Source organism: Arachis ipaensis, chromosome B9 (genome assembly GCF_059453495.1).
Source record: "Arachis ipaensis isolate K30076 ecotype BB chromosome B9, ASM5945349v1, whole genome shotgun sequence".
NCBI classification, from domain to species: Eukaryota; Viridiplantae; Streptophyta; class Magnoliopsida; order Fabales; family Fabaceae; genus Arachis; species Arachis ipaensis.
In genome coordinates this window covers 23214627-23234596 of record NC_142444.1, presented here as the reverse complement: position 1 = coordinate 23234596, position 19970 = coordinate 23214627, and the positions used below count along the sequence as shown (strand labels likewise).

The 19970-nt window shown below is 34.3% G+C and overlaps 1 protein-coding gene and 1 non-coding gene across 2 annotated transcripts; both read right to left on the bottom strand.

Moving 5' to 3' along the window:
- Positions 1-3977: 3977 nt before the first annotated feature.
- Positions 3978-5708, bottom strand: LOC107615215 (DELLA protein RGL1-like). Its single transcript, XM_016317314.1, has one exon. It carries the CDS (start codon positions 5706-5708, stop codon positions 3978-3980), a length of 1731 nt encoding a protein of 576 aa, XP_016172800.1.
- A 10196-nt stretch (positions 5709-15904) lies between these two features.
- On the bottom strand, positions 15905-16012 carry LOC148544021 (small nucleolar RNA R71). The gene has a single exon (XR_015901350.1). It is a non-coding gene; the product is annotated as a small nucleolar RNA R71 (small nucleolar RNA).
- Positions 16013-19970: the final 3958 nt, after the last annotated feature.

Genomic DNA, 19970 nt, shown 5'->3' with positions numbered 1-19970 from the left:
CATTCAGCTCTATATCCACCAGTTCGATAATGCTGTTAATACACTAGCGCCTTTTCTTTCTTCCAACTGCACAACCTCATTGAAGACACCCATGAAGTAAAGAGAAACCTGACATATTTCCGATTAAAAACTCAACTCTTCTCATACAACAAGCTTCTCTTCCCTTGTATGCGCACCATACACCAAGCAACCAGCACAAATAAAAATTATTGTTGGTCAATTCCCCTTCTATACACAACCATCTCTCCCCTTTGTAACAATTACTCAACCTAAACATCATAACATCCCACATTATTAATAAACCTCCAAAAACACCTTCCGATCCCACAAATTCCAAACTCACCGCATCATTACCCCAAAATTGCACTACATCAAACTTAGAAATCACCTCCTTCTTTGTCTCTATCAATCCTAACATATTCACATTATTTTTGTGCTTAAATTTTTTACCATTTTCCACTTTCCAACACCCCCTAAACGGCTAAACCCCTCATATTTCACGAACTAAAATCATTTAAAAATTCTATTACACACCTTATTTCGGTTTTTGGGGCGGCACCTTCTTGGTTTCTCTTTCTGTTTTTCTTGCCTTCTTTTTTGTGCCAATACTTCATTATGAGCTTGGAGAATAGCCATAATGCCCTCATCCTCGTCAGATAAAATAGCTCCTGATTAGACAGCTGGATCCCAAGCAGCCCTATTTTCAGCCATATCTTTATCCCAACTTCCTCCGTGTTCATCTTGATTAGTTTCACCATCTGCATCCTCTTTGAGTCCTCTGAATCTTCTAAATTCCTTACAGCCCCTTCATCATCCAACTTAGTTTCCTGCACCACTGTATTTTCATCCTCTGAATCTGAATCTTGCACTGTATCACCCCTCATTAGACATATGCCAACATGCTGCTTACCACTCTCGTCCAAACTAGCGTGGATCTCATTGACTACACTTGGTGGAATATTTTTCTCCGCTGTGCTGTTTGAAAATTTCTTCACACCTCCCCCAATTTGAAAGCAATAATATTTTACAAATCGTACAAAAGCCATATAAAATCTATTAATGGTTGAAATATTCAAATAATGGAAGTGTTTCAAATTTTCAATTGTATCAAGCAACCTAGTGAGTGAGTAGATTGACAAAGAAAGTACTAATGCAAATGAATTTTGGTATCAAGCTCTACATCTGAAAAAGTGAGTTGGTGTTAATAATATTGTTTGAATTATATTATTATGATTTAGTCTGAAATGTTTTGCAAATACAACACTTAATTGATTTAATTTGGAGTTTTTTTTTTCAAAAACTGGAAGTAGAAAAACGCTCAATATATACTTTTGTGCTTATTCCAACCAATTTTTATATACATTCAATCGATTGGATACCCAACAAAACTCATATTTTCATTCTTAATCACATATCCAATCCACTGGTATTCACAAAAATTGATTTATTTATCTATTAAATCAATTAATATGAATTTTCAATATAGTTATTTGATATCAATTGTTATTTACTAATTGATTGGTGTTAAAATAAATCAATTGAATTATACAAACACAATTTTTGTATCGCATATAACGGATCAAAACAACAAATTACATAAAACCTTATTGATTCATATTGTTAAAAAATTATTTATGGAGGCTACCATTAATAAAAGATTTATTTTATTGTTTTTCTAATTGATAATAATACAGTTATGAAAACAAAAATAATGAATAATAAAAATAATAATTTATAAAATAAAGAGTAAATTTTAAAATTAAATAATATATAAAAAATTATTTAATAAATAAAATTAAATAAAAATTATTTGATAATTATTAAAAATTTTAGAAAATATATTTAATTATTGAGACCATTTAATAGTTCAAACATTGTTAAACTATCTAATCTTTTGTCAAGTTACCTTGGTATTACGATAGTTCTCTAAATTCAGTTTTCAACCTTCTCCTGAGAAACCTTATCTAAACTTTTACATTCCTAACTACCCCTCCTTGTCATCTAATGTGGTATTTCGTATTGCTTCCGATAATATGCTTATCTATACGTATATATCTTAATAATTTTTAACGGTGAAGTTCTCACTAAAATATAAAAGTTTTTTTGATAATAATTTTAAAATAAAAATAATTGTTCAAACTTGATGATTCACGAATCACTATCTACAGATTATAGTCAACTTGCAAAATTTATAATTCATAAATTTAATTCTTATGCATAATATCAACCAAAAATTTAAAATATCTTAATATAATAAATTTACTTATTTTTTGTTGTTCATTGTATACTTTTTTAAAGATTTTTAAATCCCATTGATAATTGAACTAATATGTAAAGATTATAAAATGGGTTCAATAAAATATTTAAAAATTGGTATCGGCGTACAAAAGTATCGTGCTTCTTCTGTAAACATACTTTCCTTCTTTTCCTTTGTGGCATTTTTGCCACCATCGACAATTAGTGTTGACTTGTTAGGTATAGATTGAATATAAGTACCACCCCATAAATTGGTAAACTAATTTCAAATTGTGACTAATTCTGTTAGTAATAAATCAAGTAAAGATAATATTGAGCAACCACCAAAAAATCAGGTCAAAATCATAAACGAAATAACAACGTGCGCAGCATACAAAGTTTATAAAAGGGCTAATCTTAATAAATAATAAAGTACGCTATTTATTCTAAATATATCTTGACTCTCTTGTACTCATACTTATTTGAGTATTAAAGGATTTTTACAAATACTCAATAACATTTTATTCTTTTGAAGTTAACGTATACCTCTTCCATTCTAAGTAAAAACGAACTTATTCCTCGATCGAATGAGCTATACGCCATCAACAAGGCTATCCACGCAAGAGTAAGTATAATTTTTGTATCAAACACATATGCAAAGTTGTGAATTAAAAAAACAAAACATCATCATTTTGTCCTTTTAATGGTTGAAATTCGTTTTATGCATCAAAGCGATTTAATTTGACAAATTCTTTATTCATGATCTTAAATGTTGTGTTTTGATCATGAGTCATATTCAAGTAATATCTCTTTAAAATTGCAAAGAAAATAATGAATGGAAGATGACAAAATACTTATATTTGTTGTGATTTTATAATTTTAATGTACATTTAAATCGTCATTCCTATACTTAGTTCCTATTAGGTATATATTTAGATTGATGAAATACTTTTCAAAATATACAATGAAACCTTTATAATTTTTTTATGATAAAAATTTAAATGTAGTTATTTTTATGTGAAGTTATTAATTGAGATTTATTAAATGATTTGATATATTTGACTAAATTATTATCTAACGTTTGTCAATTATCTAACTTCATATATATGAAGACAATTGCATATGAGTTTTTACCAATTTTTAATTAGCAATAATAACAAAACATTCTATAATCTCTGCCACGAAGAAATCTAATCGGTAATGTTAGAGAAACAAAAAATAATCAGGCAAAATTTGTCTTATTTAACATTTAATTTATTAAAAAATCATTAAATAAAGCCAAAAATAATAAATTTTGACGGTTTTTGGTTAATATTTTTTTATTACCAAATATTTTTAAAATCTTAGACTCACAAGATAAATTTTTTATATTTTCAATAAAAACTTTTTTATTTTATAATCTTAACATATATCCTAAGACATAATAGATAAACCCATATTTAAAAAGCACACTTCTTTCTAAAACATTTTGTAAAAATATTTATAGTTGCACATAGGAAACAAAGCATGCTTTAAATTTTTAAGAGACATGTTATTGGCAAACAAAGAATTTTTTCAAATTCAATTACAAAGTGATTTCCTGGAGCAACAGTTCTTGACTTTTTGCTCTTATTTGAACAATTGGATACAAACCAAACGGTTGGTAACTACCACACCGTTCACAATAATTAATAATTAATCAATTAATATATGAAATTTGTAAATACTCTTTAGCAATCATATTAACTTTTGTACGATGACCTTCAAAGAAACTTCCATGCTGAGATGGAGTGAATTGGGGTCCCCTTCCATCCAATGATAAGACTCTTTCCATTCTTATCTAACGTGCAAATGTTACTCAAACCAAGCTTTTTAATAACCAAATTACCTTGGTATACCGATGACTCACTAAATTCAGTTTCAAACATTCTAAATCTCGCAAAAAACCTTCTCCAAACATGTATCTTCACATTCCTAGCTGCTCTCTCTTTGTCATCCAATGCAACAATGTTTCGTATTGCTTCAGATAATATTGCTTCTAATCTCATCCTGCACTCATTCTCCTGATTTAGACACGTTTCAATGCAATCAAAATATGCTGAAAAGAAAAACAAGGACTCAATGAATCGATTCACAAATAAAGGGGAGTTGTGGTTTGCTTCAATCTCAACAACAACCATAATAGCCGGTTTAATCTTCCTTAACACCCTCATCAAGTTGTCCAAGGAATCAGGACTTGGCACCAAAATCCTCAGGGTATTGGGAGAGTACACGGCCACAGCTTCATCATTTTCAATCTCAAAATGATCTTCCCTTAATTCTGTAATGTCTTCAACAAAAACTGTCTTAAACAAAATGCGAAACTTCAAGGACTTGGCAAAACTCACCAACCTCCTCCCTGCCTCATCTAGCACCCTCTTGCTTCCACATCCAACGGCAGTTATCTTCACAAGCTCGACCGGCTTTTCGCTTCGCTCTGCCAGAGCTTGCATAAGAACTGTCGCCATCAGCCCATATCCAAGCCCAAGATCTATCAAATGGATTTTGGTTTTTGATGCAACATGCTCAACCAAAGCTTGCACACCAACAAATTGCATCACTTGATTAAAAGGAAGCTTTTGATGGCATGCAATCGCCGAGTTATGATCCATTTGCATTGCTTCAACCAGTTCCCTCTGCGAATTCCTCTCTAACACCATCCCTCCTATCTCTCTATTCAGCCTTTCTTTTAGTGCGCAAGAGAAATGAAAGACGAGTCTCTGAACTGTGTTCCCAAGATTTGATGAATTCCATTGGCATTGAAGGAGCAATGAATTTGCACGCTCGAATTGTTGGCACCCAATCTTATCAGCTGAAGCTAGGAGAAATTGGGCAAGGTCAATGTCCCTATTTTCTTCTTCAGACAAAATCATGAAACCAATTTGAGCATAAGGATGCATTGGCATGAACCAATTATCTTGCCATTGTGAAGAGTATTGCACATACCTTGCTCCTGCCAATCTTACTATTTCCTCTGTTGATAACTTCTGGGGACTAATGCTAGTGCTAGTTTTCGCTTCTTCGCTGGCGCCGCTTAAGTTTCTCCGTCCTAACCTCTGGATCCTGCTTCCGTAACTGCAGAGGAGCTCCCATGAAGGAGGCGGAGGTGGCGACCGTGGTGGTTCAACCGAACTTGTTTTTCTGACTAACGATTGATTATTATTATTCTTTTGTGGCAATAATAATGGTTGTGTCTTTTGATGTGGATCAGGGTAAAAGCTGAACTCTTCTAGCACCAAGTTATCAAACTTGAAATCATCATGTTGCTGGGGCTCGTTTTTCTCATTATAAGAGATTGGATTATTGTTATTCATGTCTCCAAGAAATTCCGTTATTGTTGAGGTGTTGGTGGTGTCTTCCACTCGAAACTCAACATGCTCTTCTTGTATTGAACCATAACCGTCAAGGATTCCGTTGAGATTGAAACCTGTTGAAGAGAAACGCTCGCTCACCATGTTGAGTTAGAATAGAACTCAAGAAAGGTATCAGCAGTCTTTTACACTCCGACAATGAGCCTTTTGCCCTTCTTTCCATATTTATACATGGTTTTATGGCAATGGTGTCTGTGCATGTTACTATGTTAGTGTGGAAACTACTCAAAATCGAATATTTTGAAGATAAAATTTGTAAGTTACTCAAGAAACGTTTTATAAATTTTGTCTAATTATATTCAGTATTTTAAATAATTACGCAATAAAAAATTTGTTATTTTTGTTGCTTTCATATTATATAATTAAATATATTTATAAAATTATTTTATATCGTGCATCAAAATTAAATCCTAAATAATATAGATATTATTTTTTTATATGTTTTTTAATGATATTAAAATATTTAATAAAAATTAAAGAAAATAAAAGATTTATTTCTTATACTATAAAAGATATATACAAAAAAGAAGAAGTATAAGGAGCCAATGGAATATCAAAAAAGAGGAAGTATAGGGAGCCAATGGAATATCTGTACAATGTGTACAATGGAAGTTTAGGGATGTCCAATTCAGTCCGTGGCGGAGCTTAGTTCAGACAAGGGGGGCCATGATCCCAAACTTTTTATAAAAAATTTAGTAGTATTTTTTCAAAAGATAAAAAATAGTTCAATTGACTTAAATACTTTACTATGAGTTAAAATATCTAATAAGTTCAATAAACAACACTCTCTCTATCTTTAAGTTCAAATATAAAAAATTGGATATTTTTTATTTATTTAATTTAATATTATTTTATATTTTAATATTTATTTAATTTAATTTTTTATATGATAAAAAATAATAGAATATTCAATAAGTATTAATATTATTGTATTTGTATAAATTGATAAAAAATTAATAAATATTATAAATTTTAATATTTGTCCTTCTAACTTCTTCTTTATATATTTTACAAGATATATATTCAAATTTTTATATAAAATAATAATGAAAAATCAAAGAATTGATACATTTTTTAAGAGGAAGGCTAATATTTAAGAAGGAGAACATATAACTTTTACAATATCAACACCTGTAGATAGTTCTTCTACTTTAATGAATCACGAAGAAAGTGAGATATAACCTTCAAAAGTTCACTTTAACCTTAATTTTTTGGAACGAGATATTGAAAAACGGCTTTAAATTTGGCAATATCACCCAAACCAGAGAGATGAGATTAGACGAGCTTATCTTAAATGGGGGTACATATCAAAAATATTTTGACAATTATTTTCTATCTCCACCCCAAAATTTTGTTTCAAGTTCCGTCACTGGATTCAGTATTAGAGATATAACTATTAGTGTTACATTTTCCTATTAGCTTAAACTTTTGGGATGAGTGGTTTCATAACATGAGATGTTTATTATCCCTAGTACCCGAATGGTTATTCTGAATAGTATGAGTGATGTTTATTTTTTAACTCATAACCCATTGTACACATTGTATAAATATTCCATTGGCTTCCTAGCGGGATTCATACAAAAAAAAATACAAAAAAATATGATTGTTTTTGTTTATATTGTAATTTTATATTAGAAATAATTAATAAAAATAAAAAAAATAAAAAATCATTTTCATACTAAAAATATATGAAAAAAAATACACATTGTTTTTCTAGTTTTAATTAATTATAATGAAAATCCACCTCAAGTTATTTTCATATAAAATTAATAATAAAAAATTATTAAATAATTTAATAATTTAATTAAATTATTATATAATAATTAATGAAAAAGTTTAGGGGGCAGCAATTTTTTAAAAAGTTGGCCAGCATTTAACCATCAAGAGAAAATTGAATGATTCTATACCATTGAATTTAATCTCACACTATTAAAAACACTATTGATGACCAATTAATGGTTACAAACCACAAAAATTGCTGGCCCTAACACTCCTCATAATTAATTTATACAAAAATAACAATTTTTTTTTCTATTTCCACCTTCACTTTTATATGTACACAAGTTTTAGAAAACTTCATTATCAGCTAATAATATTGAGGGAGGACTTGTGGCGAATCATGCAATTTTGGATGGGGATATTTTCCTTGGTTTCATCAACTTCAGCCGTCAACAATTAATGGATATGTCATTATCGAAACAAATGGCAAGATCAAAGCAAGCCTCGAGTGACACATCAAAAGCATTGTATATTTGTATTGTCGAAAAATTATTTAATGCTTTTCGCATATATGTAATACTCTTATAAACAAAATAATAAAAATCAATTAATAATCATCCCCCAAAACTTTGCCACATCAATAAATGGATAAATTTTATATTTGTTGTAAAATAAATAAAAGAATAAAAGATATACTAAATATAAAATAAAAATGTATAAATAAAAGATTCTAATATTAATATAATTAAATCAATAAAAATGATTCATATATTTATTAACATATATATAGTAACGTAAATAGAGAGATATTAACAGTATAAAGAGAGAGAGAAATATTTGTTATTGATGGTGTGTATAAATGTGAAACTACATTCTACTATTTATAGAGGTAACATGCTTATTTTTTCAATACCTCTTTAATGTCATTCACTTTAAAGAATGTAAACTGTCCATAATAAATGGGCATCCAGATCATCACCTTATCACAACACTCTCCCTTAGATGACCATTCAGGATTATGCCTCGTTAAAACCTTACTAAAGAAAACCTAATGGGAAAAATTTTAGTGGAGAAAAAAGAGTACAATATCCTTAGTGATGGAACTGCCTCGTTAAAAATCTTATAAAAAAAACCCAATGGAAAAAACCTGACGAAAGAAAAAAGAGTACAATCTCCCCCTCTTGTCGACATCATTTAATATCTCAAAATCGGCGCATCCCAATCTGATGTACCAATCTTTCAAAGGAGAATTTTGGGAGTGACTTTGTAAATAAATCTGCCAGATTATCACTTGAGCGAATCTTTGATGTATCCACCTTTAAGTTGTGCAATGCATGCTGTATTATCTTCAAACAAGACAGTTGGAGCTATTTTTTGATCAATCAGTCCACATGATGACAGAATATATTGGATCAAACTCCTGAGCCAAAAACACTCGCGACTTGCTTCATGAATCGCTAGTATTTCAGCATGATTAAAGGAGGTTGCTGCTATCGTCTATTTCGTGGACTTCCATGATATAGCTGTACCACCATATGTGAACAGATATCCTGTTTGAGATCTCCCTTTGTATGGATCAGACAAGTATCCAGCGTCAGCATAGTCAACTAATTGTGACTTAGATCCATTTGGGTAAAATAGTCCCATATCAACTGTTCCATGAAGATATCGAAAGATTTGTTTGATTTCATTCCAATGTCTTCTGGTTGGAGAGGAACTTATATTTTGCTAGTAAATTCACAGCAAATGATATATCGGGTCGTGTATTATTCGCAAGATACATTAGCACTCCAATGGCACTAAGATGTGGTACTTCAGGACCAAGGATATCTTCATTTTCTTCCTCAGGACGGAATTGATCCTTTTCCACATCTAGAGATCTTACGATCATTGGGGTACTTAATGGATGTGACTTATCCATATAAAATCTCTTCAAGATCTTTCATCTCAAACTCTTCTTTTAGAGTTTTTATAATTGTTAAAATCTCTTCAGGAGTTCCAATGATATTTAAATCATCAACGTACACAACAATTATAATGAATCCAGATGTAGATTTCTTTATGAAAACACATGGGTAGATATCATCATTCTTAAATCCGTTTTTAGCCAGATACTCAGTAAGACGATTATACCACATTCATCCAGATTACTTCAGACCATATAAAGATCTTTGCAATTTGATTGAGTATAACCCTTGTGAATATTCATTGGATGATTTAGATATCTTTAGTCCTTCAGGGACTTTCATATAGATATCACGAACTAATGAGCCGTATAAGTAGGCTGTTACCACATCCATTAAATGCAAATGTAATTTATGATACGCGGATAAACTGACCAAATAACGCAATGTTATCGCATCCACTACAGGGGAATATGTTTCTTCATAATCTATACGGGGCCTTTGTGAAAAACCTTGTGCCACAAGTCGAGCTTTGTAGCGTACGACTTCATTTTTCTCATTTCGTTTTCTCACAAATAGCCATCGGTATCCAACAGATTTTACATCTTCTGGTGTACGGACTACAGGTCCAAAGACTTTACATTTTGTAAGTGAGTCTAACTTAGCCTTCATGGCTTCTTCCCATTTTGGCCAATCATTTCTTTGTCGACATTCTTCGACTGATCTTGGCTCAAGATCCTTACTTTTATGCATGATATTTAATGCCACATTATATGCAAATATTTTATTGACAATTGTCTTATTTTGGTTCCATTTCTCTCTTGTAAAACCATAATTTATCGAGATCTCGTCATTTTCACAAATTTCAGGTACTTGAACGTCTTCTGGAGTTAAAATTATATCAGAATTTTGGACAATTGCAGGTGTCTTTACTATGTTTTTTTAACAAGAATAGTATTTACCTCTTTTTTTCCGAATATTTTTGTCTTTAGAACAGACAGGCCTGCCACGCTTCTGGCGTGAATTTGCTTCGGTGGCAATTTATTCGACTGGGACTTCAACTCGAATCGGAGCATTTTCAGCCGGTATATAGGATTTAATTATCCTCTTTGTATCAGAAAATGCATTAGGTAATTCATTTGCTATCCTTTGCAAATGTATAATCTTTTGAACTTCTAGTTCACATAGCCCTGATCGAGGATCTAAATGCAACAACGATTATGCATTCCAATTAAGTTCCTTTTTAGGAAGCTTATTCTCTCCTCCTAATGTTGGAAATTTTGATTCATCAAAATGACAATTTGCAAACCGGGCTTTAAATATATCTCCAGTTTGTATATTGTAACACCCTACCACACAAAGCTTTACACCTAGGATGTAAAACAGAGGTGGCAAGGTGCTACGACCGCTACGACCTCTAAAAATAAAATACATATATATAATAATAGAAAGAATATAATAGACTAGGAGCCTTGAAAAAAATGGGTGAAACAAGATCATAAAAATGAAAAGCGCAACGCTCAATGGAAAGAGTTACTTGCGTGCTAAGAAACCTAATAGGAACATGATAAAGATAAGCAAAAGAATAAAGGAAAGCCAAGGAAACAGCATAACTAGCCCCTCACTCAGCCTGGGAAGCTAAGGCTGGCCGGAGAATATATATATATCTACATAAGTATTCCCAAAGTACACTAAAATACCAAAGTAAACTCCTATCTCTCCCTCAACCTCTAAGAGGAACAGCATACACAAGTTACTTAGAGAGTAAGCTAAATACATATATATATATATATACAACAGAAAACCAAAATACACCTAAGGATTACTTTGCTTCACAAGATCTAGACGCCTAGCGAGGAGCCTCTCGACCTGCATCTGAAAAACAACAACAACAAATATGGAATGAGAACCGAGGTTCTCAGCATGGTAAAAGTGCCACGCGTATAATAAATAAGGTCCTGAGAATGTCATAGGCAATCCTAGAACTCCGTATATTCAGTTATCCAACTTAAGTACTAAACAGAAGCCATAAACAGGGGTAGGTATTCTAAATCTACCTAACTTACTCAATTTCAATCCACACCTAACACCAAACCATTTCTCCATTTCCTCCATTCCTCCATCATCCATAATGCAACAGGAGCAAACAACCAAACAAGTTCAAGCACAAGTAATGAACAGATAATACAAGTAGCAAGTGATATATATCAATTAGGCATTCCCAATTAAGGCATAGCAAACAAAGCACACATATGCATATGATGAATGACTATCCTACTGGCCGTGAGCTCACGTGTCGGTTATTTTTCCAGAACCCGACACATCTGGTAGCTAAACCAGACATTGGTCTCTAGGTTGCGCATCTCCAGGAGGATCATAAACGAAGGAGAGTGCCTTTCCACATCGAAGGAGTGTGCCTTTCCACCTTCTCCTAGAGGATACACGAAGGAGAGTGCCTTTTCACATCGAAGGAGTGTGTCTTTCCACCTTCTCCACATCCACATCACGACAAGAGAGGGAACTTCCACCCTCAACTTGCCATCTGATGAGCGGATAATTTATATGCTTTTTGGCATTGTTTTTAGTAGTTTTTAGTAGGATCTAGTTACTTTTAGGGTTGTTTTCATTAGTTTTTATGCTAAATTCACATCTCCGGACTTTACTATGAGTTTGTGTGTTTTTCTGTGATTTCAGGTAATTTTTGGCTGAAATCGAAGGACATGAGCAAAACTCTGATAAAAGGCTGACAAAGGATTGCTGATGCTGTTGGATTCTGACCTCCCTGCACTCGAAATGGATTTTTTGGAGCTACAGAACTTCAAATGGCGCGCTCTCAATGGCGTTGGAAAGTAGACATCCAGAGCTTTCCAGAAATATATAATTGTCCATACTTTATTCAAGAGTAGACGACGCGAACTGGCGCTCAACGCCAGTTCTACGCTGCATTCTGGAGTCAAACGCCAGAAACACGTCACGAACCAGAGTTGAACGCCGAAAATACGTTACAACTTGGCGTTCAACTCCAAAAGAAGCCTCTACACGTGTAAAATTCAAGCTCAGCCCAAGCACACACCAAGTGGGCCCCGGAAGTGGATTTCTGCATCAATTACTTATTTCTGTAAACCCTAGTAGCTAGTCTAGTATATATAGAACTTTTCACTATTGTATTTAGGGGTCTATTTTTGACCATCTTCGGATAATCTTTGATTAGTTTTATGCTATCTTAGACCTTCATGGGAGGCTAGCCACTCGGCCATGTCTACCATATTATCACTTATGTATTCTCAACGGTAGAGTTTCTACACTCCATAGATTAAGGTGTGGAGCTCTGCTGTACCTCGAGTTTTAATGCAATTACTACTATTTTCTATTCAATTCAACTTATTCCTATTCTAAGATATTCGTTGCACTTCAACATGATAAATGTAATGATCCGTGACACTCATTATCATTCTCACCTATGAACGCGTGACTGACAACCACTTCCGTTCTACCTTAGACCGGGCGCATATCTCTTGGATTCCTTAATCAGAATCTTCGTGGTATAAGCTAGATTGATGGCGGCATTCATGAGAATCCGGAAAGTGTAAACCTTGTCTGTGGTATTCTGAGTAGGATTCAGGGATTGAATGACTGTGACAAGCTTCAAACTCGTGATTATTGGGCGTGATGACAAACGCAAAAGAATCAAGGGATTCTATTCCGACATGATTGAGAACCGACAGATGATTAGCCATGCTGTGACAGAGCATTTGGACCATTTTCACTGAGAGGATGGGATGTAGCCATTGACAACGGTGATGCTCTACATACAGCTTGCCATGGAAAGGAGTAAGAAAGGATTGAATAAAAGCAGTAGGATAGCAAACGTTCTAGAGCCATACAGCATCTCCAGACACTTATCTGAAATTTTCACCAATGAATTTACATAAGTATTTTTATCCTTATTTTCTGTTTACTTACTATTATTATTCGAAAACTCCATAACCAATTATTATCCGCCTAACTGAGATTTACAAGATGACCATAGCTTGCTTCATACCAACAATCTCCGTGGGATTGACCCTTACTCACGTAAGGTATTACTTGGATGACCCAGTGCACTTGCTGGATTAGTTGTGCGAAGTTGTGAAGTTATGTTTGGACCATGGTATTGTGCACCAAGTTTTTGGCGCCATTGCCAGGGAGAGAACGAACAACAAATTTTACATTTGAATAACAATTTCGCCTATCAAGTTTTTGGCGCCGTTGCTGGGGATTGTTCGAGTTTGGACAACTGACGGTTCATCTTATTGCTCAGATTAGGTAACTTTATTTTAATTTTAAGTTTTTGTTTTTATTATTCTTATTTTTGAAAAAAAAATAAATTTATAAATTATTTTATGTTCTTCAGAATTTTTAAGAATGAATCCTAGTGTTTCATGAAAAATGTTGAAGCCTGGCTGGCTGTAAAGCCATGTTTAAATTCTTTTGGACTGAGGCTTCCAAATCATCAGCATAGAGGCAAGTTAATTTAATGACTTAGCTGTTGTATGTCTGATTTACATGCTGAAGCTTGGCTGACCATTGACCATGTCTAGTGTTTTGGACCGGAGCTTTCACTGAAAGCTTGGCTGGCTAGTGAGCCATGTCTAATTCCTGGACTGGAGTTTTAGACTAACATTGCAAGATTCCTGGAATTCCTATTAAAAATTTTGAAATCCTTATTTTCCTTTTCCAATTAATTTTCGAAAAATACCCAAAAAAAATATTTAATAAAATCATAAAAACAAAAAATTTGATGTTTCTTGTTTGAGTCTGGAGTCAAATTTTAAGTTTGGTGTCAATTGCATGTTTATCTCTTTCTTGCATTTTTCGAAAATTCATGCATTGCATCCTTCATGATCTTCAAGTTGTTCTTGACAAGTCTTCTTGTTTGATCTTCATATTTTCTTATTTTGTGTCTTTTGTTGTTTTTCATATGCATTTTTGCATTCATAGTGTCTAAACATTGAAAATTTCTAAGTTTGGTGTCTTGCATATTTCCTTTTCTAAAAAATTTTCAAAAATAAGTCCTTGATGTTCATCATGACATTCAAAGTGTTCTTGGTGTTCATCTTGACATTCATAGTGTTCTCGCATGCATCTTTTGTTTTAATCCAAAACTTTTATGTTTTGAGTCTTTTTCATGTTTTTCTCTCTCATCATTAAAAATTCAAAAATAAAAAAAATATCTTTCCTTTTTTTTTATCTCATAATTTTCGAAAATTTGAGTTGATTTTTTCAAAAATTTTTGAAATTTGATTGTTTCTTATGAGTCAAATCAAATTTTCAATTTAAAAATCCTATCTTTTTCAAACCTTTTTCAAAAATCAAATCTTTTTCATTTTTCTTCTATGATTTTCGAAAATTTCAAAATTAATTTTCAAAATCTTTTTCTTACTTTTATTTTACATTTTCGAAATTAATGCTAACAATTAATGTGATTGATTCAAAAATATAAAGTTTGTTACTTGCCTAGTAAGAAAGGTCCAATCTTTAAATTTTAAAATCAAATCTTTTTGTTTCTTGTTAGTCAACTAATCAACTTTAATTTTCAAAATCAAATCTTTTTTAAATTTCTTTTTCAAATCTTTTTCAAAATAAATTTCAATCACATCTTTTTCAAAATTTAATTTCAAAAATCTTTTCTAACTTCTTATCTTTTCAAAATTTAATTTTCAAATCTTTTTCAATTAACCACTTAACTTTTTGTTTGATTCTTATCTTTTTCAAAACTACTTAACTAACTCTCTCTCTCTAATTTTCGAAAATCCCTTCCCTCTTTTCAAATTTCTTTTTTAATTAACTAATTGCTTTAATTTTAATTTAATTTGATTTCAATTTCAATTTTCGGATTTTTAATTTTTAATTTTATTTTATTTTATTTTCGAATTCTTCTCTTTCTCATCTCCTTCTATTTATTTATTCATCTACTAACACTTCTCTTCATCTCATATCTCTGCTCCTATCCTCACCCTTGTGTTTGGATTATCCATTCTTCTTCACTCTTATTCCCTTTCTTCTTCTACTAACAATAAGGAACCTCTTTACTGTAACATAGAGGATTCCTTTTCTTTTCTTGTTCTCTTCTCTTTCATATGAGCAGGAATAAGGAAAAAGGGCATTCTTGTTGAAGCTGATCCAGAACCTGAAAGGACTCTGAAGAAGAAACTAAGAGAAGCTAAATTACAACAATCCAGAGACAACCTTACTGAAATTTTCAAACAAGAAAAGGAGATGGCAGCCGAACCTAACAACAATAATGCAAGAAGGATGCTTGGTGATTATACTACACCTACTTCCAAGTTTGATGGAAGAAGCATCTCAATCCCTACCATTGGAGCAAACAATTTTGAGCTGAAACCTCAATTAGTTGCTCTAATGCAACAGAACTGCAAATTCCATGGACTTCCATCAGAAGATCCCTATCAGTTTTTAACTGAGTTCCTGCAGATCTGTGAGACTGTTAAGACTAATGGAGTAGATCCGGAAGTCTACAGGCTCATGCTTTTCCCTTTTGCTGTAAGAGACAGAGCTAGAACATGGTTGGACTCACAACCTAAGGATAGCTTGGACTCCTGGGATAAGTTGGTCACAGCCTTCTTGGCTAAGTTCTTTCCTCCTCAAAAGCTGAGCAAGCTTAGAGTGGATGTTCAGACCTTCAAGCAAAAAGATGGTGAATCCCTCTATGAAGCTTGGGAAAGATACAATCAGATGACCAAAAGGTGTCCTCCTGACATGCTTTCAGAATGGACCATTCTGGATATATTCTATTATGGTCTGTTTGAGTTCTCCAAGATGTCACTGGACCATTCTGCAGGTGGATCCATTCACCTAAAGAAAATGCCTGCAGAAGCTCAAGAACTTTTTGACATGGTTACAAATAATCAATTCATGTATACTTCTGAGAGAAATTTCGTGAATAATGGGACGCCTCAGAGGAAGGGAGTTCTTGAAATTGATGCTCTGAATGCCATATTGGCTCAGAACAAAGTGTTGACTTAGCAAGTCAACATGATTTCCCAAAGTCTGAATGGATGGCAAAATGCATCCAACAGTACTAAAGAGGCATCTTCTGAAGAAGAAGCTTATGATCCTGATAACCCTGCAATAGCAGAGGTAAATTACATGGGTGAACCTTATGGAAACACCTATAATTCATCATGGAGAAATCATCCAAATTTCTCGTGGAAGGATCAACAAAAGCCTCAACAAGGCTTTAATAATGGTGGAAGAAACAGGCTCAGCAATAGCAAGCCTTTTCCATCATCTTCTCAGCAATAGACAGAGAATTCTGAACAAAATACCTCTAATTTAGCAAACTTAGTCTCTGATCTGTCCAAGGCCACTTTAAGTTTCATGAGTGAAACAAGGTCCTCCATAAGAAATTTGGAGGCACAAGTGGGCCAGCTGAGTAAGAAAATCACTGAAACACCTCCTAGTACTCTCCCAAGCAATACTGAAAGAATCCAAAAAGAGAGTGCAAGGCTATTGATATAATCAATATGGCCGAATGCATGGAGGACGGAGAGGACGTGAACCCCACTGAGGATGACCTCATGGGACGTCTCTCAAGCAAGAAGGAGTTCCCTATTAAGGACCCAAAGGAATCTGAAGCTCATATAGAAACCATAGAGATTCCACTAAACCTCCTTCTGCCATTCATGAGCTCTGAAGACTATTCTTCCTTTGAAGAGGATGAAGATGTAACTGGAGAGTAAATTGCTCAATATCTAGGAGCCATCATGAAGCTGAATGCCAAGCTGTTTGGTAATGAGACTTGGGAAGGTGAACCCCCTTGCTCATTAGTGAACTAAATACATGGGTTCAGCAAACTTTACCTCAAAAGAGACAAGATACTGGCAAATTCTTAATACCCTGTACCATAGGCACCATGACCTTTGAGAAAGCTCTGTGTGACCTAGGGTCAAGTATAAATCTTATGCCACTCTCTGTAATGGAGAAGCTAGGGATCATTAAGGTACAACTTGCCTTATTCTCATTACAATTGGCAGACAAGTCAGTAAGACAAGCTTATGGATTAGTGTTAGTAAAGGTTGAAGGCCTTTACATCCCTGCTGATTTCATAATCTTAGACACTAGGAGGGAGGAGGATGAATGCATCATCCTTGGAAGACCTTTCCTAGCCATAACAAGAGCTGTGATAGATGTTAATAGAGGAGAATTAGTCCTTCAATTGAATGGGGACTGCCTTGTGTTTAAGGCCCAAGGCTATCCTTCTGTAACAATGGAGAGGAAGCATGAAAAGCTTCTCTTAGTACAGAGTCAAACAAAGCCCCCACAATCAAACTCTAAGTTTGGTATTGGGAGGCCTCAGCCAAACTCTAAGTTTGGTGTTGAATCCCCACATCCAAACTCTAAGTTTGGTGTTGGGAGTCTACAACATTGACTTGATCACCTGTGTGGCTCCGTGAGAGCCCACTGTCAAGCTATTGACATTAAAGAAGCGCTTGTTGGGAGGCAACCCAATTTTTATTTATCTAATTTTATTTTTATTTTTATGTTTTATTAGGTTCATGATCATGTGGAGTCACAAAATAAATACAAAAATTAAAAACAAAATCAAAAACAGCAGAAGAAAAATCACACCCTGAAGGAAGGACTTACTGGCGTTTAAATGCCAGTAAGGAGCATCTGGCTGGCGTTCAACGCCAGAACAGAGCATGGATCTGGCATTGAACGCCAGAAACAAGCAACATCCTGGCGTTCAAACACCAGGAATACACCCTGAGAAGAGCTGGTGCTGAACGCCAGAAACAAGCATGGAGCTGGCGTTCAACGCCAGAAACATGCTGCACATGGGCGTTGAATGCCCAGAACAAGCATCACTTTGGCGTTTAAACGCCAGAATTGCATGCAAAGGAGTTTTACACGCCTAATTGGTGCAGGGATGTAAATCCTTGACACCTTAGGATTTGTGGACCCCACAGGATCACCTCAGGATCCGTGGACCCCACAGGATCCCCACCTACCTCCACTCATATTCTCCCCTCTTCTCAACATTCATCCTCTCTTTCCAATAAACACCTTTCTCCAAAACCCTTCACCGATCACCTCAATCTCTCTTCCCTATTACCCCTTCACCACTCACATCCCTCCACCCTTCCCCATAAACCCCACCTACCTTCAAAATTCAAAATCACTTTCCCACCCAAACCCACCCAATATGGCCGAACCTACTCCCTCTCTCCTCACTATATAAACCCCTCCATCCTTCTTCATTTTTACACAAAATAACCCTATCTTCTATACCTTGGCCGAATACACCTCCCCCTCACTCTCCTCCATATTTTCTCTTCTTCTTCTTCTTTTCTTTCTTCTCTTACTCGAGGGCGAGAAATATTCTAAGTTTGGTGTGGTAAAAGCATAGCTTTTTGTTTTTCCATTACCATTGATGGCACCTAAGACCGGAGAAACCTTTAGAAAAGGGAAAGGAAAGACAAAAGCTTCCACCTCCGAGTCGTGGGAGATGGAAAGATTCATCTCCAAAGCCCATCAAGACCACTTCTATGATGTTGTGGCCAAGAAGAAGGTGATCCCTGAGGTCCCTTTCAAACTCAAGAAAAATGAGTATCCGGAGATCCGACATGAAATCCAAAGAAGAGGTTGGGAAGTTCTAACCAATCCCATTCAACAAGTCGGAATCCTAATAGTTCAAGAGTTCTATGCCAATGCATGGATCACTAGGAACCATGATCAAAGTAAAAACCTGAACCCAAAGAGTTATCTTACAATGGTTTGGGGGAAATACTTAGACTTTAGTCCGGAGAATGTGAGGTTAGCGTTCAACTTGCCCATGATGCAAGGAGATGCACGCCCCTACACTAGAAGGATCAACTTTAATCAAAGGTTGGACCAAGTCCTTATGGACATATGTGTGGAAGAAGATCAATGGAAGATTGACTCAAAAGGTAAACTGGTTCAACTGAGAAGACTGGACCTTAAGCCTGTAGCTAGAGGATGATTGGAGTTCATCCAACGCTCCATCATCCCCACTAGCAACCGATCTGAAGTTACTGTGGATCGAGCCATCATGATTCATAGCATCATGATCAGAGAGGAAGTAGAAGTTCATGAAGGTATCTCCCTTAAATTCTACAAAATAGCCGAAAAGCCCTCTACCTTGCCAAGGCTAGCTTTTCCTCATCTTATTTGCCATTTATGTCACTCAGCTGGAGTTTTCATAGAGGGAGACATCCCCATTGAGGAGGACAAGCCCATCACTAAAAAAAGGATGGAGCAAATAAGAGAGCCCACTCATGGAGCCCAAGAGATGCATGAGGAAGCTCATCACCAAGAAATCCCGGAGATACCTCAAGGGATGCACTTTCCTCCTAACAACTATTGGGAACAACTCAACACTTCTCTAGAAGATTTGAGTTACAACATGAATCAATTAAGGGTGGAACATCAAGAGCACTCCATCATTCTCCATGAAATTAGAGAAGATCAAAGAGCAATGAGGGAGGAGCAACAAAGACAAGGAAGAGACATAGAAGAGCTCAAGGACATCATTGGTTCTTCAAGAAGAAAACGCCACCATCACTAAGGTGGACTCATTCCTTGTTCTTAAATTTTCTGTTTTTCATTTTTTATGTTAAATGTTTATCTATGTTTGTGTCTTCATTACATGATCATTAGTATTTAGTAACTATGTCTTAAGGCTATGAATAATTCCATA